The sequence below is a fragment of the Dama dama genome, chromosome 5, assembly GCF_033118175.1.
Source record: "Dama dama isolate Ldn47 chromosome 5, ASM3311817v1, whole genome shotgun sequence".
In the NCBI taxonomy this organism is placed as follows: Eukaryota; Metazoa; Chordata; class Mammalia; order Artiodactyla; family Cervidae; genus Dama; species Dama dama.
Genome location: NC_083685.1, coordinates 15,840,268 through 15,864,075, shown reverse-complemented (window position 1 = coordinate 15,864,075; position 23,808 = coordinate 15,840,268). Strand labels below are relative to the sequence as shown.

Sequence of the window (23,808 nt, the reverse complement as noted above, 5' to 3'; positions counted from 1 at the left end):
GCCTGACTTGGAGAATTTTGAGCATTACTTTATTAGCGTGTGAGATGAGTGCAATCATGCAGTAGTTTGAGCAATCTTTGGCATTGCCTTTCTTTGGGATTGGAATGAAAACTGACCTTTTCCAGTCCTGTGGCCACTGCTGAGTTTTCCAAATTTGCTGCCACATTGAGTGCAGCACTTTCACAGCATCATCTTTTAGGATTTAAAATAGCTCAACTGGAATTCCATCACCTCTACTAGCTTTGTAGTGATGCTTCCTAAGGCCCACTTGACTTCGCATTCCAGGATATCTGGCTCTAGGTGAGTGATCACACCATCGTAATTATCTGGGTCATGAAGATCTTTTTTGTACAGTTCTTCTGTGTATTCTTGCCACCTCTTCTTAATATCTAGGTCCATACCATTTCTATCCTTTATTGAGCCCATCTTTGCAAGGAATGTTCCCTTGGTATCTCTGATTTTGTTGAAGAGATCTCTAATCTTTCCCATGCTATTGTTTTCCTCTATTTCGTTGCACTGATCACTGAGGAAGGCTTTCTTATCTCTCCTTGCTACTCTTTGGAACTCTGCATTCAGCTGAGTATATCTTTCCTTTTCTCCTTTGCTCTTCACTTCTCTTCTTTTCACAGCTATTTGTAAGGTCTCCTCAGACAGCCATTTTGCTGTCTTACATGAATCTCACTTCGATTTAAAAAAATAAGCAAATTCTAGAAGTCACCTGCAAACGTTTTTAGACTCAGAGATTGCTTGCATGGTTACTCTGCGATTGGCTTGTGCTTTCAGAGACTGGGAAACAAAAATAGATTAAGTGGTGTTGCTATTGCCAACACCCATTTTCTTTGAATTAATATCTCTCCACTCTTCCTTTGGAATCATTCCTCTGTCACTCTCAGTTCCTGTGGTTTAGGTGGGGCTGCAGGGATAATCATGTAACCCAAGTATGGCCAATCAAAGCATTGCATCCCTCTTGTCTAGCCATTGGTTCAGGGACGCACAGGTGAGTCAAGCCAAACCAGTGTGACTCAGTTCCAGGACCTCAGGTGGAACCACTGGGAAGAGTGAAACTCTCTTCCAGCAGTGCTGCTGAGGAGAGAATATGTCAGCCTAGAGATGTTGGTGGTTATCTTACCACCAGGACTAAAGAAGCTGCCTGGGAAAGGAGCCAATACAGAGGAAAGTAGCTCTGAGACAGTCATCATCATGACATGATGACATTGACACTGTTTGACCCCTAGATGGAGCCAAGCATGAAACAAGATCTACCCTTGGACTTTTCAGATACAAATTCCATTTTGGACGTGTGCCTATTTAAGTTGAATGTTTTTCATTTGCAACAGAATGAGTCCTTGATCACTGCAGGTGATCTGGTCATCAAAAAGTAGCTAGAAATAGAAACAAGGTCTCCCAAGTCATGCTAAAACTCAGTGAAGCCTCATTCCTTCAGACCTTAAGCTTTCAAGACAGTGATTATTCAAACTGGAATCTTTACTATCTTCATGAAAAATGGCTTGCCTTATGTCTTTTTTAAAAATCCAAATCTCTGTATCCAGGAACCTGTTATTTTATTATTATAAGATTTATTTATTTATTTTTGGCTGTGCTGGATCTTTATTGCTGTGAACTGGGCTTTCTCCAGTTGCAGCCAGAGGGGGCTACTCTTTGTTGCCTTATGTGGGCTTCTCCTTGCAGTGGCTTCTTTTGCTGCGGAACACAAGCTCTAGGAATGCGGGCTTCAGTAGTTGCAGTGCATGGGCTAAGTAGTTGTGGCACATGGGCTTAGTTGCTCTGCAGTATTTGGGATCTTCCCTGCCCGGGGATTGAACACATGTCCTCTGCTTTGGCAAGTAGATTCCACTAGACCGCCCCAAGGAAGTCCCTTGCCTTATGCCTTAAACAAGAGAAGCCATAGAATGCCAAGCCTGCCCACAGCCCCTGGGAAGTCCTCATGAGTCCATTCCTGCCCCATCTAATAGGCAATGCACAGGCCTGTCAAACCACCTGTGAACTAGCCTGGCTCAAAAAAGATGACCTACACCAATTGAATTCAACCTCTTGAATCTGCACTAGTATATGAGGAGGAACAGGCAGGTGTAAGTAACTGGTAGGAGCTAGTGCAGAAAGGGGAAGATGTATAGATGGTGCAAAGGAGCCCTTCCAGTCTTGTGCAGGCTGGAAATCAGAGGCAGCAGGGAGCATGGGTAAAAGGGTAAATAGTATGGAGGAGAAATGGCCCTTCGATAGTGGGAAAACAGCAGATTCACAGAGAAAAATGAGCATTGAAGAGATAGCTTCCCTTCTGCAGAGCTGACCCACTCCACGAAAAGGCTCCAGGTGGGTTCCAGACCACCAGTACCCTTTCAGCAAACATTTTGTTTTTTAAAATTTATTTTATCTAGCTAAGTACAGTTGCTTTACAATGTTGTGTTAATATCTTCTATATAGCAAAGTGATTCAGCTATGTATATATTTTATATGTATATATATATGTTATATATATATATATATATACATTTGTTTCATATTCTTTTCCATTATGGTTTATCACAGAATATTGAATATAGTTCCCTGTGCTATACAGTAGGACCTTGTTGTTTATCCATTCTCTGTATAATAGTTTGCATCTACTAATCCCAAACTCCCCATCCATCCCTCCCACCCCATCGCCTTGGCAACCACAATTCTGTTCTATGTGTGAGTCTGTTTCTGTTTCGTAGATAAGTTTGTGTCATATTTTAGAGTCCACATGTAGGTGATAGATATGGTATTTGTCTTTTTCTTACTTAATATTCTCTAAATCCATCCATGTTGCTGCAAGTGGCATTATTTCATTCTTCTTTATGGCTGAGCGGTATTCCATTGTATGTATGTGCCACATCTTTACCCATTCATCAGTCCAAGGACATTTAGATTGTTTCTATGTATCAGCTACTGTGAATAGTGCTACTATGAACACCGAGGCGCAGGCATCTTTTTAAATTACAGTTTTGTCCAGATATATGCCCAGGAGTGGATTGCTGGATCATGTGGTAACTCTATTTTTATTTTTTTGAGGAACCTCCACATTGTTCTCCACAGTAACTTTCTCAATTTACATTTCTACCACCAAAAGAAACACCTTACTCTTAAGGTGACTGACTGCAGCACTTTTCTGTCCCAAGAAACCAAAAGAACCTGCCCACGTTATTCTTATGTTAATCAGTACTCTTTCAGTTGCAAGTGACTAAAATGCAGTGCAAATGGAATCCTTAAAGAAGAAAAGGTATTAGTTCTGGTACTGGGATGCCAATGGATAGTTGACTTCAGAAGTATCTGGATCCACACGCTTAAATGGTGCCTTAAGTATCCCTTCTCTTTCTCAACTTTGTTGGCCTCTGGGCTGGTGTCAATCCCAAGTAGACTCTCCCTTAATGTTACCAGACAGCCATTATGGTCAGCTGCTTCTAAGACAGCCCCAGTGATCCCTACCTCCTGGTATTCACAGCCTTGTGTAATTCCTTCCCCTTGAATAACCAGCTTCTAATCAATAGACTGTGTCAATATTAATGGAATGTCACTTCTGTGATTAGGTTATATAAGACTGGGACTTAGCTCTGACTGGCACAGACTCTATTGCCATCTCCTCTGGTTAAATTTCATAAAATTGCCTGCCAAGTAGAAAGACTCATGCGATAAGGAACTGAGGGTGGCCCTTGGCCAACAGCCAGTGAGGACTTGAAACCCTCAGTCCAATGTCCCACCAGGAACTGAATCCTGCCAACAACCACTGGGTGAGGTTGGAAGCAGATTGTTCCCCAGTCAAGGCTCCAGATGAATGAACTGTCTGGCTTCCAGTGAAAAACCTATGTGTGATTTTTCAGGCCTGATCAGGCCTGATAGGCAATTCAAAGGCTTTACTTTACCTGGCAGGCCTCTGGGAGGAAAGCTGCCTTTCCCACACGAGACCTGGTGCATGGGCAGCGGATTGCAGTCTCTAAGGGAGTTGCATTCAAGGACTCAGCCCCTCCGACCTGTCAAACTCTCATGCATATTGTGTTCCTTGCTTCCTGGGTCCCTTTATCTGAGGTCCTGGGCAGAGGTCCTCTCCAGGCACCTCTGCCAAGGCCTCCTTATGGGGGAAAGTGGGACATGACTTTGCAGTCACTTGCTCACTCTGACCTTGTACCCAGTATTCCACCCCCCCCATCCCTCCTCTCTCTCCGTCCCCACCCCAAAAGTCCCAGGGGCTATAAAATCCCTTCAACAGTGAGATGTATATAGATGAAAATTCCACAGGGAGAGTAAGTACTTCCTCCAGTTTCAATCTCTAAACCATCTAAGCAAGTGATCAAAGGCTTAACTTTTTCATTTTCAGCTTGTAGCTTTAATTGGCTACTTGCATACCTGACACTTTAGCACTCTATCCCAGCTAGACTGGGATCCTGACAAGGAGACCCCAGCTTATGCCTCATCTTCACCAGGGATTGAACTCATGCTTCCTACATTGGGAACATGGAGTCTTAACCACTGGACCACCAGGGAAGTCTGACACCTTGATTGCAGTCTTTTGAAAGACCCTGAGGCAGAGCTCCTGGTGCACAGAAATTGTGAGATAATATATAATATATTAATATTATTTTAAACTGCAAAGTTTGTGGTGATTTCTTATGCAGCAATAGCTGACCAATGACAGCCACCAACTGCTTCAGGCCTGAATTTGTTCAGGTTAGCAACTCCAGCAAGAAGAGGGGTTGCCCCATACCTCCAGCAGAATACAGGGACTGCCTTTCACTAATCCAGAACAGCTGTGGGCCCCACCTTAACCCACTCATTATCACTCTGACCCGCCTGGGTCCTCATCCACTCCATAGCTCCATTCCAACCCTGTTTGCTTAGAATTGGGGCAGGGCAGCTTTCCAAAGGAAAATAATTGTGCCAGTATCAGAAAGAAGAGAAACAGGCAGGAAAGCAAAAGCGAGACATATATTCTACAGGTAGCAAGGGAGTAAAAGTATACACCTTTGCAGACATCTTATTAACCAGCTCAAAAGAGCAACTTGCAAGCACTGTGTTAGTAAGCTCTTTGCATGAGTTCACAGCTAATACTAATTCTAATTATTTATGATACTGGCCATGTTTTTACACTCCATCATTACTTATTAAAATTTTATGAGCTTACTAGAACTTTCTGCATACTCCAGAAATTAAGCAGCTGCAGCTGACCCTTGAACAACATGGATTTGAACTGTGCAGGTCCACTTATACACGGATTTTTTTCAATATATATATACTGAAAAATCTTTTGGATATTTGTGACAATTTGAAAAACCTGGCAGATGAACCATATAACCTCAGTTCAGTTCAGTTCAGTCGCTCAGTCGTGTCCGACTCTTTGCGACCCCATGAATCGCAGCACGCCAGGCCTCCCTGTCCATCACCAACTCCCGGAGTTTACCCAAACTCATGTCCATTAAGTCGGTGATGCCATCCAGCCATCTTATCTTCTGCTGTCTCCTTCTCCTCCTGCCCCCAATCCCTCCCAGCATCAGGGTCTTTTCCAATGAGTCAGCTCTTTGCATGAGGTGGCCAAAGTATGGTCCGTCACAGCTGGCACGCTTCTGCCCCATATAACCTAGAAATATAGAAAAAATTAAGAAAAAGGTAAGATGAGTGCATAAAAATGTATGTAAATAAATAACATACCAAATTTTAAAAATAAAAATATCACATACAAAATATACATTGACTGTTTATGGTATGAGTAAGGCTTGTGGTCAGCATTAGCCTTGACCATGAAGGAACTGGTACCCCCTAACCCGTATGTTGTTCAAGGGTCAACTATACATTTATTAAAACACATTAACCTACCATTTGCTTTGACTTCTCCAACTTGTTCGAATTAGGAAGGTTTTGCTGTTAATTAACATTTGTCCAGAAGTTCGAGGCAAGTGAACAAAGAGATTAGATAACCAAGGGGTGCCCAGCTATTTTCCTTAGTCAAAGTTCTGGAAGGGCAAATGTCACAAATACAGAAATATATATGTATATTAAATAATAAATGTATTGTCTACATGTATCACTTTTGTGAGTTCCATTTAGGAAAGAGAGTTTAAGTTTAATTAAAATGAAATTTACTTTAAAAAAAAATTATTTATTTTATTTTTTGGCTGTGGTGAGTCTTCATTGTTGCACGCGGGCTTTCTCTAGTTGTGGCAAGTGGAAGCTACTCTCTAGCTGCAGTGTGTGGGCTTCTTATTGTGGTGGCTTCTCTAGTTGAGGAGTACAGGCTCTAGGTGTGTAGGCTTCCGAAGTTACAGTGTGTGAGCTCAATAATTGTGGCACATGAGCCTAGTTGCTCCATGGCATGTGGCATCCTCCTGGGCCAGGGATCAAACCAACATCTCTTGTATTGCAAGGAAAATTCTTAACCACTGGACCACCAGGGAAGCCCCCTGCTGAAAAAAAAAAGAAATTTACTTTTAAAATTCAAATTGACTATAAGTAGTTTAGGGGGCTACGTGTTCGGCCTTAGACACTGACGTTGGACTCCTACATAAGATATAGTATATTGTTCTTCTCAGTTTCCTGTGAGAACCCTTGACTATGATTTTACATCTCAATTGCTGTCATGGGAAATAAGAAACTGCATTTCACTGAAGTATCTTTCATCTCTCTAACACAACCCCTCCTCCACCCACAAAAAGTCTAGATAACCCCCCTTACACAGAAATATATATACATATATATATATATATATGTGTGTGTGTGTATATATATATATATATATATATATATATACACACACACATACTATCATCCGAAAACCTCTTAGACTAAGATAGAGTGGTTCCCACACTCATATTTGTGCTGAAAAAACTACCCCTAAAAAAGTGATTTTGGGAGGATATATGTGCCTGAAGGAAAGAGATGCAAGAACTAATGGAGACGGGGGTAACAGGGAGGGATAAACTGGGAGACTGGGATTGACATGTACACTACTATGTATATATAATAGATAACTAATGAGGACCTAGTGTATATCACAGGGAACTCTACTCAATACTTTCTAATGACCTATATGGGAAGAGAATCTGAAACAGAGTGGACATATGCACATGTATAACTGAGTCACTTTGCTGTACCCCTGAAACTAACACAGCATTGTGAACAAACTCTACTTCAATGAAAGTTAAACAGACGGGACTTTCCTGGTGGCCCAGTGGTTAAGACTCTGCACTCCCAGTTCAGGGGCACAGGTTCAATTCCTGGCTAGGGAATTAAGATCCCTCATACCACGTGGTGCAGCCAAAAAATAAAATAAGTTTTAAAAAATTAAACAACAACAACAAAAAAAATTAAACAAAGAAACAAAAAAGAAGTCTTGGAGAACAAAGAAACTGGTAAATATATGGATAAATATAAATGTGCATTGAGTATAAAAAGCAATTACAGGATATTCAAGAGGAGGATAGAGATCATGGTTAACTCTAGAGCAGCAGCATCCAATGAAATAAAAGTTGAGCCACATATGTAATTAAAAATTTTTCAAGTAGTCACTTTAAAAAAAGTGTTTTTTTTTAAAAAAAAGGTGGTAAAATTAATTTTAATAGTATATTTCATTAAACACAATGTACCCCAAAATATCACTACTTCTACCACAAAATCTGGTGTGACTGCAAGTGGGCTTTGAAGTGACTTCTCTTTTAAATCTAAAATATACAGCATTTGGACTTCCCTGGTGGTCCAGTGGTTAAGACTGTGCACTTCCAATGCAGGGGACATGAGTTTGATCCCTGGTTGGAGAAAATCCCACATGTTGTGTGGCATAACCAAAAAAGTAAAGAAAAAATATATATATAATTAATAAGGGTGGGGGGCAATGGTCAGCTAACGTACTGTTGGCAGGAGTAGAGAGTAGTATAACTTTTTTGATGGGCAGTTTGGGAGGATCAATCAAAATTCCAACTATGCATGCTTTTTTATCCAATAATAATACCTGTCCTATAAGACTTTTTCCTGCAGGAAATCTCACGAGGTTCATAAAACCTGAACATTGCTGTGAAGCCGAGGGTGTTCGTTGCTTTGTAGTTTGTGATAGTGAAAAAGAGGAAGCAATTTAAATGACCATTGAGTGGAGGATTAACCGAATTATGGTGAAGCCACAGTATGGAATCATCATGACTACAAAATACTGGGCAATCTTTAAAAGGTATTGCTGCTGCTGCTGCTGCTAAGTCGCTTCAGTCCTGTTAGCTGAACTTAAATGTAGTGACAGGAAGCCAGACACAAAAGGCCATATATTATATGATTCCATTTATATGAAATATTCACAGTAGACAAATCCATAGAGACAAAAATTAGATTAATGGTTGCCAGGAGCTGGGGATGTGAAGGAGGAAATGGGAAGTGACTACCAGTAGATATGAGGTTTCTTTCTGAGGTGATGAGGTTGAGCTGGAATTAGTGGTGATGGTTGTACAGCCTTGAGAATTTATGAATACCCACTGAATTGTACACTTCATTTAAAAGGGTAAAAAACAAAAAAAGCAAATCACTTAAAAATATATAGTGTGTGATCTCATCTATGCTTTAAAAAAATCTGTTACAAAACCCACTGAAATGTTGTGAAGTAATTAGCCTCCAACTAATTAAAAAAAAAATCTATTTGTTTACATGTTGTGTATAATGCATGTGTACATAAACACAACTGGAAGCATAAACAACACTTAACTGTGGTTTTCTTTAGCGAGAAATCTAAAATTTAAGAAGATTTGTTACAGGAACTTTTATTTCCCACAAGTGGACTAAATTATTTTAAATTAAAGATTTACAAAATTTCCCTTTAAGACAACATATCTCTTCTTAGTTGACAAGCAAAAAGGGTTTTATTTATTTATTTATTTTTTTGCAAAAAGGGTTTTAAAAGATAGGAGACTAAAGTAAGCCAGGTTGTTTGTATGGTCATGTTGATTATTTAATATATAAAACATAGAGAAAATGATAATTTTTATAATTGTAATAAAAAATATTATAAATTGTAATGTATTATAAAATTATATAATTATAATGTGATATTTATTATCCTATTTTATGAATAATATTGCTGAGGCAATCTGAACATGGGTTGGAAAAGAATTTCCAGACACAGAGCATTTCAGAAGGGAGTGAGTTTATTAAGAAAAAAGAGCAGAGATAATGTGAGCACTGTGAGCGCAAGGGGCTGACCTCCTGACAGACCAGGGAAAGCCAACTTTTTGTGGGTTAGTAGCCACTTTTTATAGCCTCGAGACAAAATTCCTCCTGGAAGGGCTGGCATTAGGTGACTGGTTTGGGTGCTATAGGCTATATAGGGTGTTTACTGGAGTGGGCATCTTTCCCTAATTTGGCATCAGGAAGCTTGTTGGTAATGATCAGGGGCTTTTGACAACAGTTACAAAGGAACTGAATTAGCTTTGGAGGTGTCCTTGGTTCTGGGCTCCATTTCTGTGGCCTTGGGGCAGGACTCAACAATTATCTTTTATATAATTATAATATTATCAATATAATAAATTATAAAATAAAATAACAATATACATATTGTGCATGTCCCCAGTGACATAATGATATTTATTCAGCTTTCTTCTTTGCCAGGTTCCATGCTAAGCATCTTATAATGATTTTCTTTCATATAATCCTCTCAACATATCCTATGGTAAGGGCTATAATTATCATTCCCATTTATAGCACAGGAAACTGAGGCTCAGAGAGATCTCTGGGAGAAGCTTAGAAGCAGTGGGATAGAATATAAATCCAAGTGTGTTTGATACCAGAATGCTGGGTCTTATCCTGCAGCCAGTTAGAAAAGATTGGAATGCTGGCCAGGGAATAGAGAGCATAGGAAAAGAGAAATGCCAGGGAGTGTTTCTCAGGCTGTACATGGGGAGTGGGGGCTAATCCATTGGAGCCTTGGTAATCCAGGCAGGGTGACGTCTGGGAACCCCAGGCCTAGATCAAAGGTTCTGGCCCCTCTCTCTGTGCCTCATCGCCATGCCTTGCAAAATTGAGGAAATCAAGGACTTTCTGTTTACAACCAGGCAAAAAGACCTCAAGCCTGTTAAGATCCAGAAAAATAAGGATAATGTGAAGTTTAAAATTTGATGCAGCAGATACGTTTACACCTTAATTATCACAAAGAGAAGGCAGACAAACTGAAGCAGTCCCTTCCTCCAGATTTGGCAGTGAAGAAGCTGAAACGAACCATGTGTGCTGGTTTGAACTGTATTAAAATTTTAAAAATTAAAAAAAGTAAAGTCACTAAGGAGGTAAATGTTGAGGACAAGAGCAGTGAAACTTACCTGTGACTTTATATAAACTGAAATGAAGATGCCCCATTAAAGATGATCAGAAGACAAGCTGAGCCTGAAGCAGGGAAGATAAGGAACTCCTGGGGAGGCCAGATGTGCCCTGGAAAGGGACAAACTGAACTGATTGTCAAGAAGATAGTTTTGGGCAAACAAGAAACCTCATCAAGATTCTAGATCTTTGTGAGCATGAGTTGCCAAAATAAATCCTCTCCTGAGTGTTATATTCAGTTTTGCCATTTCCTTCTGTTGGGACCAACACTCTTATTTGTTCACGTAGCATTTGCTGAGGGCTTCCCAGGTGGCGCTAGTGGTAAAGAACCCACCTGCCAATGCAGGAGACTTAAGAGACATGGGTTCAATCCCTGTGTGCGGAAGATCCCCTGAAGGAAATGGAAACCCACTCCAGTATCCTTGCCTGTAGAATCCCATGGACAGAAGAGCCTGGTGGGCTATAGTCCATGGAGTTGCAAAGAGTCAGACATGACTGAAGTGACCTGGCATACCATTTACTGAACATCTACCAAGCCCTGTGCTAGACTCTGAAGACAGAGACGCGAATGAAATTGTCCATGCCTTTAAGGAGATTCCAGACTGGAGCAGGAAGACAGACATGGAAAGTGATTCTCACAATTCAGAGCGGCAAGGATTCTGATATGAATTTCCACAGAGTGCTACGCGAAGGCAGAAGTATATCTGTCTCTGTTGTGTACATCAAGGAAGACTTCCTGGAACAGGTGACCACTTGAGCCCAAAGAATTGCTGGAAATTAGCTAGGTGAAGAACAAGTAACAAGCAGTAAAGAGCAGGAACATGGGTGAGGGATAAGGGGGTACAAAGAGTTCACCGCAACGTTCATTGTCAGACATGGCTGGAGCTATGGGAATGAGTGTGGGCTCCACAAGGGGAAAGCCCCCTCTGTGTTTTGTTCTGCTTTGTTACTGTAGTATCCAGCCCAGTGTCTGGCACGCACTTCCTTCTTCCACAAATGCTCTATATCCTGTGAAGGTACCCACCTGGAACCCCTGACTTTCCAGAACCCAGTCAAGAATCAGAACTGCTAAGTTACAATACAAGGGCATAGAGTCCATAATGGAGCAAGTATTTTTCTTATTTGGTGTCTCTGTATTCTTACTGATATTGTGTGTGTGTGTGTGTGTGTGTGTATACTTACTTGTGTATATATATAAAAGGTCAGAACTCCAGTGAGGAGTGTGGGAACAGAGGGAAGAGATGGAGAGGGAAGAGTGTGAATGACTGAAGGGTGTACATCTCTAAAAGAACTTTGGCAATGAACATATCTCCTGAAAAGTGAAATTTCACATTTCTTAGAGCTTTGCCTTTTGGAGATCTCCTATTTGTAAAAATACAATTTCATTGCTATTTGACATTGGAATTGTACAACAAAGAATGTTGCTCACCATCTGTTTCTACAAGGATTAAGTCATTAGCCACTCCAGTGATTGACCAACAGTGCATCCTGAAAGGAATTCAGGATGAAAAACAGGATGCGGCTCTCTATGCTTTGGAAAACAGGCCCCTTAGTTAATTAGGGTGTATTTTTCAGGATTAGTTTTAATGAACCCAGATTCTTACATCTTCCCATACATAGTAAAGCACTAAAATCATGAACTAAGATACCTGTTTCTTATGACTAACAATCATCCTTTTACTGAGATACATGCTTGACTGCAGGTATTCCCTCTCCGAAATCATACATACACTGGCCTCTCTTACATCTTTGGAGCAGTTTCTCAGAGTTAGAGAGAGACACTTTCTCAGACTGTATTCCTCAGTAAGATCCCTGAATAAAACTGAAACTCACAAGTCTTTTATGTTTTCTTCTTTCTGTCCACAGAATGGTCAGAAATACATGTTGAAAAGAAAGAAGAGGTCTAGGGAAGTTAAACTTAGAGGTAACTTGCTTGTCAAGAAGTTTAATCTTCCATCTCCTTTCTATGTCCACAAATGCTCTATATCCTTTGAAGAAGGTTCCACCTGGAACCCCTGCCTCTCCAGAACCCAGCCAAGAATCCAAACTGCCAAGTTACAAAACAAAAGTCATAGAGTCCATAATGGAGCAGGTAATTTTCTCATTTAGTGTCTCTGTATTCTTATTGATGTTTTGTGTGTGTGTTGGTATATGCTTAGTCAGGTCCCACTCTTTCTAACCCCATGAACTGTAGTCCACCAGGTTCCTCTGTCCATGGAATTTTCCAGGCAGGAATACTGGAACGGGTTGCCATTTCCCACTCCAGGGGATCTTCTCAACCCAGGGTGTGTCTCCTGCATTAGCAGGCAGATTCCTTAGCCCTGGACCACTTGGCAAATCCCAGATATTTTACCCAGGTCTATTAAGTTTAGTTGTCTGGGTTCTAAGGTAGAGAATATATAAAGCAGCAAATTGACTGGAGCAAGAACAATTATATCAGTAGTTATCAATTACTGAACATCTATTGTCTACAGGGTATTTTACTGGCACATGCCTCATCAAATCCACTCAATAACCCCCGGAAACAGAGGCTCTAAGAGGGGGAAATAACTATCCTAAAGACACAATGAAATGTAAGCAAATCTGACAGATAGGAAGACCCAAACCCAGTGCCTAATCTGCAGGAGGAATTAACAATGAAACAGCAGTCTGGGGCCATTCTGTGTGTGGGATAAGCTCTTCTAGTTCCCACAGTTAGCACGGTAGCAATGTTCACACACAAAAAAGCTCATTCCTGGAATCGGTATGAGAAAAGATTGCATTGTGTCCACTGTGCTCTGTTCAGAGTAAGGGAACTATGTGTTACATTTCAGAAATAACAGAATTTGGATAAGTGGGTGAGTTTTGGTTTTGTCCATGAGCTTTGACCTTGAGCAAACTGCCTAACAACTCTGGGCCTCGTTTCCTCCCCTGGATGGTGAAGGTTATTGTTTGAATCAACAATCTCTGAAATTCTTTGAGTTCCAGGCAACTTGGGCCAACTCCTATCTCTTGGAAGACCTTGGCTGTCGAACCCAAAGTCCATTCAGGGCTGAGAGCGCCACCTGGTGATTCAAACTTGTAAGTGAGATTTTTCACTTCCTGTGCACAGCTAACCCAGTTTACAGTTCCAGTTTAGACCTGCAGGATGGTTTTTTTCCCCTAACTCCTTGAAATTGCTTTTAAAATGTTGTGAATATGTGCATTTTCCTGGGAAGAGGGTACATAGTTTTCATCCAACATTTCTTAGGCCTCCCTTTCCTCAATCGAAGTTTTTACTACTGTCATTGAATGTGAGGCCCAGAGCAGAAGTGATTCATTCGATAAGCATGGGCTTGAGGCTATGACTTTGTTTGGAAAGTTATTTTATTTCTCTGAGCCTCAGCTTCCTCATTTATAATATGTAGATAAGATTAGTGCCTCCTTCTGAAGTTTGCTCAAAGGATAGGAGAAAATCCATGGAAAGTGTGCCTGGTAAGAACAGTTGGTATATATTATGAGGAAATTTTCTCAAAACTCTTATAAGAAGGACTTCCCCAGCGGTCTAGTGGTTAAATTCTGCCTTCCAATGCAGGGGGCATGGGTTCTATGCCTGTTGGGGGAATTAAGATCCCACATGCCATGTTGAGCAGAGACAGGGAATTCTACCAGAGAGGGAATGCAAAAATCTTAGAGTGGAATCAGGCATAATAAACTTGTATTTGAGAAATGCGATAGAACTTATGCAGCACGCAGGAGAAAGAACCAAAGCAGACAAAGATCAGATGCTGGAACCCTAAGAGGTTGGGAATTCCTGGCTACACAGCCAAAGGAGTTTGACTTTGGAAAAAGAAAAAATAATGGCATAAAACGCTACTTGACCACATTTCAGGCAGGTGCCCTGGCATACAGAGAGCCCAGTCTAAGTAAAGAGAGGCAGGCTTCTGTAAAATGCCAGCATCTCCTCAGCCTCACAGAAAGTGAGAGCAATCTCTTTCCAGATGTGAGTGGAATTACAGTTAAGGCAGAGAGGAAATTAGAAAAAAGGTGCCCCAAGTTCTCTGAGTGCCTTAGTGGCTTCAGTGTCTGTTGAATGGCCATCAGGTGATGAATGGCTTAACACTATGTGGTTATCTCCATACACTGGAATATAATTCCACCATAAAAAGAAAAGAAGTACTGATACCCACTACAACATGTTTTGCTAATTGAAAACACTATGCTAAGTGAAAGCTGCCTATTGCAACATATTCTTTGATTCCATTTATATGAAATGTCCAGAATAGGCAAATCTGTAGAGAAAGAAAGTAGGTTAGTGGTTGCCAGGGTTTACATGTTGCAGGTGGAAGGAATTGAGAGTCATAGCTAAAGGGTAGGGGGTTTATTTTGGGGGTGAAAAAAGTCTGAAACTGATTGTGGTGATAGTTGGACAACTCTGTGACTATACTAAAAAGTTATAGATTTTAAATGGCAGAATGAAAATATGGCATATGAAACATACCTCAATAGTTGTGTTGAAAAAACTTAAAAAAAATAAAGAGAAAAAGAAAAAAAAAGAAAAAACTTTTATTGAAAGTCACACATCTGGGTAATCATAATAGATGGATCTTCTATCATTACATGGGCTTTCATGGTGGCTTAGCTAATAAAGAATCTGCCTTCAGTTCAGGAGACCCAGGTTTGACCCCTGGGTCAGGAAGATCCCCTGAAGAAGGAAATGGCTACCCACTCTGGTATTCTTGCCTGGAGAATCCCATGGACAGAGGAACCGCGCAGGCTACACAGTCCATGGGATTGCAAAGAGTTGGACATGACTGAGGGACTTTCACTTCACTATCATTACTTCATATCATAAACTTTGAAAACAAGTGTTACTGGATATATAACATTCCAATGAGTACATATTAGGTAACCAGCAAAGACTAGTCTCTGGAAGTTGCTGCGTCTGGTTGTCTCTGGGGAAGAGGACGGAAGCCTGGGGGAGGTGGGCAGATGGCTTACTTTCAAGATATAACTGCATTACAAAAGTGCTTGGATTTTGTTTGATTTGATCTTTTAAAATTAAAAATCTTATTTTTATTTTAATTTAAAAATTAAAATTTTATTTTAGGCTGTTCTGGGTCTTCATTGCAGTGCTCTGGCTTCCCTCGTGGTCCATGTCTAAGAGTCAGCGCTCCCGAGGCAGGGGGCATGGGTTCCATCCCTGATCAGGGAACTAGATCCTGCATGCAACAACTAAGAGTTGCATGCTGCAACTGAGACCCGGCACAACCAAATAAATAAATAATATATTTTTAAAAGTATACATAACATAAAATTTACTGTTTTGAGAATTCCCTGGTAGCCTAATGGTTAGTATTCTGGGCTTTCACTGCTGTGGCCCAGGTTCAATCCACGGTTGGGGAACTGAGAGCCTGCAAGCTGCATGGTGTGGCCAAAATGAAAAACTAAAATTTACTGTCTTAACCTTTTAAAGTGTATGGTTCAGTGGCATGAAGTACATTTGCATGGATGTGCCACCATCACCACCAACCATCTCCAGAATTCTTCATCTTGTAAAATGGAAATGAGAGACGAATTAAATATCTCCTCATTTTCCTATTTACTCCCTCACCCCCTTTACTTTCTGTGTCTAGGAATTTGACTTCACTGGGTACCTCTGAAATAACTGGTATCATACCATATTTGTTCTTTTGCGACTGCCTTATATCACTTAGCACAGTGTCTGCAAGGTTCATCTGGCCTTTTTTTTTTTTTTTTAAGCCACTAGCATTTTATTTATTTTCCAGTTAAAAAAAATTAGTTATCAAAAACACACAAAGTCTACTTTTAATATAGAATTAAGGGAAAAAAGCAGGAATGAAAACTCCCTGTAAAATGTCATCACAACTTTGCATTTAAAAAATCATATATTGGAACTCAGCAGAAAAGACTAGAAGTTTCTAGTGATGATGATGATTACTTCTAGATGACTATGGTTACATTTTATTTTCTCTTTCCCCCCCCCATTATTCTAGAATGAGCATAACATGCCTATGTTGATAATCAGGAACATAGCAAAAGCTATTTAAAAAACAGACAACTTCAGGGAAATGCTTCATCAAGCTTTCTCAGGGTACCTTGAGTTTGCTAGTTTTTTCTGTCCCTGTGGATTCAATATATTTGTGATTGTCAATCCATATGTCCTGATTTGGAGTTAGGAAGATAACAGTTATGTTGCCCAACAGATGCACTCAATAGGTGAGGGTAAAGGAATTTCCTGGTGGTCCAGTGGCTAAGATTCCATACTTCCAATGCAGGGGGTTTGGGTTTAATTCCTGGTCAAAGAACTAGAGCCCACATGCCATAACTAAGAGTTCACATGCCACACCAAAGATCACATATTCTGAGTGCTGCAACTAAGACCAGGTGCAGCCAAATAAATAAACAAATAAAAAAAAAAAAAAATAGGTGAGTGTGAGAGCAGAGAATAGGACTTTTTTGTTTGTTTTCCTTTGGTCACACACATTCAGGATCTTAGTTCCCCAACCAGGGATTGAACCCATGACCTCAGCAATGAGGGTGGCGGCCCTAACCACTGGACCACCAGAGAACTCCTGACAACAGGAGTTTGATGGTAGAATGTATTCACCTGAGTCATCTGATACAGCTGGCTCCCAGGAGTTCTCCTCCTGGGTAATCCTGGCAAGTTTCCCACCTTGGAGTCGTCTCATAGAGACAAAGTTCCAGTGGTACAGGTTTGGGAGAGCTGACTGTGCTTATGGCCCAGTAACTTCACAGGGATAACCTGTGATTGGCTGTTGTGGAAATATTTACACTATGGAAACTGACAGACACTATACTCTCGCCTCACTGCCAGGAGTGATTCCACATTCACCAGCACGTGACTGGGCTCCTTTCACCCCTTAGGATGAGTGAGTCTTCCATCTCTTGTCAGTCCCTGGTTAACCCTTTCTCAGGGGACTGGTAGGATATTGTCATCCGCCTTTTAGTACTTCTTGAAGCAAGGGATTCAGAGCCAGACCCCAGGGCCAGGCTGCTACTCAAGCTGTTCCTGACTGGCCCATCCTTTCTGAGCCCCCAAGAGGTTAAACAGAAAAGCAGGTTGTTGCTAAGAAACCTTTCAGCGTTACCTCTAGGGAGGGGACTTGGAAAGAGGAGGAGTGGTGCAGAAATAATAGGTGGCTGGATGGCTTCAAAGACCCAGGATGCTTCAAAGACTGTTGGCTCTGGAGTCAGGCGGGAGCCCCAGCACAGTCCTTCCACCAAGACTGATCAAGATGACAGTGCCTCAGATATGTGTTCAAATCCAGATTCCCCCTTTAACTCGAGGTGTAAATTGGTTGCTCTGAGCCATCTATCAATCGGAAATTTTAATGCCAACCTCTTAGGGTTGTGCTAAAGATTCAATGAATGGACACAAAGCTCCTTAGCATAGAGAGAGTTTTTTTCAATTCTTAGGAGGTGAAAATGAAAGAAATCCAAAGTAGCCATGCATAGCAGCCTGAGCTGAGAGGTGTTTGAGCCTCATGTTTAATATCCAGTTGTGGGATTTAAAAGTCCTGACAGGTTCTGACAGGGTGCATCTCAAATAGAAACCCTAAACCTTTAAAGACTGAATCCCTCACTTTATTTTCGTGACAGTCTCATGATGTAAACATTGACCATGGAGCTTCCCAGGTGGTTCAGTGGCAAAGAATCTGCCTGCATTGCAGGAGATGCAGGTTTAATCCCTGGGTCAGGAATATCCCCAGAAGAGGAAATGGCAACCCACTCCAGTATTCTTGCCTAGAGAATCCCATGGACAGAGGAGCCTGGGGGGCTACAGTTCATAGGGTCACAAAGAGTCAGACACAACTGAGCACACAGGCAAATACAATACACATTGACTATAAGGTACAGATGGTGAAACTAGGGCTTTGAAAGACTCCTATCTTGCTAGAGACCCCATAGTGAACCCCCAACTCACCCCCAACATCATTGTTCTGGTAGGGCATTTTTTACTGTCCAGAGTGGCCTGGAACACAACCGGATGTTAGGGCAGGGTGTTTCCTGACAGGTCCTCTCTCAGAGTCATTCACAGCCTTGCTCAAACCAGAGAGAGTGGGTGTTACTTGCACCAGCTCTGTCCCAGCTCTGAGTGGTCTGGAGGCTTCCTTTGAGCCTTTCTTAGGGGAATGCCCATGTCTGTTGGCCTGGTGACACCCAAAACATCCAGAGTGTAAAGAAACATTTATCGCCTGCCATTCCAGTTCTACAAGGATCAAGTCATTAGCCACTACAGTGGCCCATGACAGTGCACCCTCCAGGAAATTCAGGATGGGAAAAAAAGCAGAAAACATTCTATGCTTTGGATATACAGCCCCTTAAATAGTTAAAATGCATATCTAGGGACTTCCCTTGTGGTCCAGTGGTTAAGAATCCTTCTTGCAATGCAGGGGATGTGGGTTTGAGCCCTGATCAGGGAACTAAGATCCCACATGCTGTGGAATAACTAAGCCCTCGAGCCACAATTACTGAGCCTAGGTGCTTGAGTGTGCCACAACTAGAGAGAGAGTCTGTGCACCCTAAGGAAAGATTCCGCATGATACAACTAAGACCCAAAGCAGCCAAAAAAAAATGTTTTAAAGATGCATATCTAAGGAAAATTTTCAAATGACCCCAAATTCTTGCATCTTTTCATACACCAAAAAACATTAAAATTGTTAATTTGATCTGTCTGTTTTTCGTCATTGGCAGTAATCTTTTGAAGCTTGACTTACTTGTTTTTCCCAGCAAGAAAGTTTATATATAACCTGGCTCATCCATTACCTCTTCAAGCGGTTTCTCAGTGCTATTTGAGAGACTGTCTCTATGGTTGTGATCCTTCGTAAGGTTTTGGCATACAACTTAACTCACAACTTTCACATTGTGCATTTTTCTTTCAAGTCGGCAAGACTCTGTATAAGTGACAAGATTGGAACTTGCTTTGGCAGGAATTGGAGTCAGATAGACACGGGTTCCAGTCCTGGCTTTACTGCCAACCGGCTTCAGGCCCTGGAGCTTAACCTCCTAGCTGTACTTTCTCACTCGAAAATGGGATTGAATGATTTTTAGGTCCAAGGGTTGGAGGGAGGGACCAGTGAGATTAAGTTTCTAAAACTACTTTAGAAAAAAGCCCCAGCTATGCAAATGTGAGGTGCTATAATCCCTGTTGTAAAACATTGTGTAGGAGGTTGATCCTTCTAGGACTGGTGAACTGGGTGTAAGAGCAGTGTGTTTGATTCAGCAAATATACCAAGAGGGCGTGCTCTGAGCAAGTTCCCTGTGAAGCACCACTAGGGTCACAGAAAATTCCAGACCCTCAGCTGAAAAACTTGCCCCTTATTGATTTTACTTGTATCTTGTTAACTTCAGGTGAGGATGTGAGATGTCTGTCAGAAAAGTTTGAGGAGATGTAACATCAAAACCAATGAACTCTCATTTGTTTATTTTACAAATATACATTGGGTGGTACCTGAGGTACCAGGCGCTAGGAATACAGGACCTGTGCGTCCAGGATAGACTTTACTTTCCATCACCAAGTAAAAGATGAAAAACAAAGACAAAAGGAGGAGAGGAACGAGGAAAACTTTCAGGAGATGGCTGAAGACATAAAATCATTACAAAAGGGGGAGAGGGAAGGGACTGTGCAACTTTGTATCTCAGGTCATGGGCAAAACACATTTTTATTGGTTTCAAGAGGATTTCCTGATGGAAGAAGTATTTCAATAATGGGTCTTCCATCAACAGAATGAATGATTTTCTTATAGCATTGTTTTCTGTTTTTTCCCCAACATTTTACAATGAGGTGATGGGGAAATTTTCAAAGACAGAAAAGTTTAAAGAATGGTAACTCTCATATATTCACCTCCTAGAGTCCACAGTTAATATTTCACTATGTTAGCTGCAGTTTTTTGTTTGTTTGTTTTGTTTTGTTTAGAGTAAGTTTCTGGTAGGGCTGTTTCAAGGATCATTCTTCCTCAGGATGTCATAACCGCATTTTCCCTAGGACAGAGGATGGGTTGGGGGGTGTGGCAGGAAGAGGGGGATTTTAGCTTGGGGATGCAGTTCTCTGGGAACCAGACTGGATGGGGGATGGGGGAACTAGAAAAAACAAAAAAGCTCCCAGCACCCAGTTCCGCTGCCCTCGCGCTTACAGTGTGGTCTCTGCCAGTTAGCCGGAGGACCAGAGTCTCATGGCAGCTCTTGGCTGGAAGGTCTAAAGGATCATCTTTCTCCTGCTCCAGACCTGCCTTCCTTCTGCAAAGGGTAGAGAAAGGCAGCGATGGCGGCTCAGGAGTCCTCCCGGGGGCACAGGAAAACAATTGGGAATCCCTAGAACAGCTAAACCGAGGGGACCGTGAATTCTGCAGCCTGGCAACTGCCCCTCCGAGTCGAGACGGTCCTTCGAGTGCCGCAGCCCGGGCGCCCGGGAGGGAGCAGCCGGCGGGTCGAGGGGGTATGCCGTCCTGCGGCAGCTGCAGGGCTCTGCGCCGCCCACTTTCCCCGCGACTCAGGGCCGCTGTCCCGGGCGAGTGGGCTCGGGGAGTGACCAGCCTCGGCGCTCCGCCCCCGGCCTGCCCAGACCCGACTCGGCGCGCCCGGGCGCGCGCCCTTTGCATAAAGCCCTCCTCCTCGGCCAAGGTAGAGGAAGTTGGGCTCCCGCCTGGATGGGAGGCGGGAGGGAACTCAGCTCCTGTTGTTTTCCGTCTGCGGGAGCGGGTGGCGGGCGCAGGGGGCGGGGTGCGCCCTCCCACCCCGGGCCGGGCGCTCGGGAGAGACAGTCGCGCTCGGAGCCTAGTGCAGCTCCTAGCCCCTGACATCGGGCTCACCCCAAGCATCCTTCCTGGGGGCTGCGGAAAGTGGAGCTACTCTGTCGTTCCGAGGACCTGGGAGGAGTACTGGGTACCCTTGGGGCTGAGCCCTGGGGGGCGCACACTCAGCCAAGCCGGACCTTGCGTTTCCCGAAGGGCCCCTGCCCGCATCTGGGGCGAGATGGCCGCAGGCGTCCGGGCGTCCGAGTCCTGGGTTCTCGTCTGCTTCGGAGCGCTACTGGCCCGCTGGGTCGCCACAGGTAAGGGGCGACGATCTGGAGGCAAAAGTTGATGCGAGGCAACGGTGGGAAGGGGAGAGCCGGGGACTGAATTCCCTCCGACTCCCTGGATCCAGTCGTGGCCGAGGCCTCGAAGTCGCCCTGGGAGGGTCTTGGCTTTCCTGCTCGCAGCTCCGCTTTTTGCAGGAAGGAATTTTACCGAGCGCTTGATAAAGGGCAAGACATCCCTACCCTCTTAGAGTGGGCAGCAGGCGAGGCTGCAAAGGGCCTGCGGAGGTGAAAATTGGGGAAACTGAAGATGGAAAAGTTGAAGAGGTGTGGAATGTTTATTTTTATTATCTTTTTTTAAACGGCGTATGTAAATTCGCGGTCTGGTTTTACGTGCTGCGCTGGTTCTCAAACTCGAGGCTGCTTCAGTTTCCTCTTCTCCCTCTGCCCGAGGTTGAACTCACCTTGCACCTGTAACCTGTGGTTTCCCTGCACACCCCCACAAGCCGACCTTTGTGGACTATGGCAAAATTCTGCTTTTCTCCTTTACTTAAACGAAAAACTTTTATTTTGCAATAATTTCAAACTTACAAGAAACTTCCCCTACACTTGACATTGCCTCTTGATATGATTGGTGAAGAGTCTTACTTGCTCCATCTGTGATCTGCCTTGGAGCAATAAAGAACAGAGGGTTGCTTACAAAAACAGTTTGTTGTTGCTGTTGTCTTGTCGCTAAATCCTGTCTGACTCTTCTGTGACCCCATAGACTGTAACCTGCCATGCTCTTCTGTCCTTGGGGTTTCCCAGGCAAGAATACTGGAATGGGTTACCATTTCCTTCTCCAGGGGATCTCCCTGACGCAGGGATCAAAGCCATGCCTCCTGCATTGGCAGGCAGGTTCTTTACTACTGAGCCACCAGGGAAGCCCTTACAAAAACATACATAATTTTTAAAAGGTTGAAAAAATGTTTCTGAACTTAATTCACCAGCGAATGCATGTCTTTTGCATGCAGGGTAGTGTGACAAGCAGTGAGAGGACCTGAGGTGAGGGAAAGGAGATGGAGTTTGCCAGAATACTTACAGAGCCCTATTTTCAGGGGTCACCCAGTCCAGTGTGGTCTGCTGATCTCTTGTAGGTGCCTAGAGGCATTGCCCCCTGTGAGCTTCCTAGCTGCTGCTGCTGCTAAGTCACTTAAGTCGTGTCCGACTCTGTGCGACCCATAGACAGCAGCCCACCAGGCTCCCCCATCTCTGGGATTCTCCAGGCAAGAACACTGGAATGGGTTGCCATTTCCTTCCTTCTCCAAAGCATGAAAGTGAAAAGTAAGTCGCTCAGTTGTGTCCGACTCTTAGCGACCCCATGGACCGCAGCCTACCAGGCTCCTGCATCCATGGGATTTTCCAGGCAAGAGTACTGGAGTGGGGCGCCGTTGCCTAGCAGCAAGTGCCAAAAGTTCCTAATTGTGAGGCTCTCACAAGTTTTTATTTTGCTTTGTTTTTAACAATAATTTAAAAACAATAAAATTCCTCATAAGCTAGATTTCTAGTTTAGGTGGGAAAGTCTGAGGCTCTTGCCTCACAGGGCCTGCTTTCCCAAGTGGAACTGAGCTGTGTTCACCCGTTTTCTTCTAGGATAGGTGACTTCAAATTTGTAGACATGACAAGGCTGGCACCTCCAGGCGTATGTAGGGGTGGTCACTGGGCTTTGGGGAGACGTGGATATACCGTCCCCAGTTGGCTGACCCTCAAAGTTAAAGGTGATTGTGTATTCCCTACTCCCCAACTGTCTGCAGTGTTTACTGTACTGTGAATATCAAGGGCCTGGGGACATCAGAACCCTGAGTTGAAATCATCATTGTGGGATGAACTGGCTGCAGCTCTCCACACAAAGATGTTTCCTGCACTGCCATGCCCAGTTATTCTGATGCCCAGGTCAAGTTCATCTTTGTGTACAGTGCCAGAGGGCTTCCCTTGCTTAATGTATTTTTGTTCTTCAAGCTGGGAGTTGGGGAGAAAACCATCTTTCTCCTATCACTTAACTCCAGACCGTGTTCAAGACCCCACTGTCACCTCAGGTTGTGAACCAGGTGTCATTCTTGAGGAAAGAACAGGAAAAAAAAATAACTTTGATATAGTCTCAACTCTGTAAATGTTAATATGATGGCTGCTTTGGAAAAGGGTTGTTTATATTGTTCCTTCCTTTGGTCCATATTTTTCTTTTTTTAATTGGATATAACTGTTAGTTTCTACAGTACAACATTGTGAATCAGCTATATATTTATACATATATCCCTTCCTCTTGAGCCTCCCTACCTCCCCTACCATCCCACCCCTCCAGTCCATATTCTGAATTTAAGGTTGGGGGACTTTCAGGGGCCCTCTGGCCACCTTATGGACCACTTTTAGTAACACAGAATGTCTCACTCTTCTGGTTGGGAGACCGAGTAAGTTCCTGTGACCTGGCACATTGAAGACCTGAA

General features: G+C 42.9%; 1 protein-coding gene and 1 pseudogene across 4 annotated transcripts in view; both read left to right on the top strand.

Annotated features, from left to right (window-relative positions):
- Nucleotides 1-10,002: 10,002 nt before the first annotated feature.
- On the top strand, nucleotides 10,003-10,316 carry LOC133055506 (large ribosomal subunit protein eL38-like; annotated as a pseudogene).
- Nucleotides 10,317-20,927: 10,611 nt separating this feature from the next.
- Nucleotides 20,928-23,808, top strand: part of VSIG10 (V-set and immunoglobulin domain containing 10) — a 40,237-nt gene continuing 37,356 nt past the window's right edge. For all 4 annotated transcript variants that reach the window (XR_009692834.1, XR_009692833.1, XM_061141875.1 and 1 more), the window contains exon 1: nucleotides 20,928-21,361. Coding sequence is in view for 2 of the 4 variants with exons in the window: in XM_061141875.1 (XP_060997858.1) it covers nucleotides 21,283-21,361 (79 nt within the window). In the remaining 2 variants the exon portion in view is untranslated. The remainder of the gene's footprint in view (nucleotides 21,362-23,808) is intronic.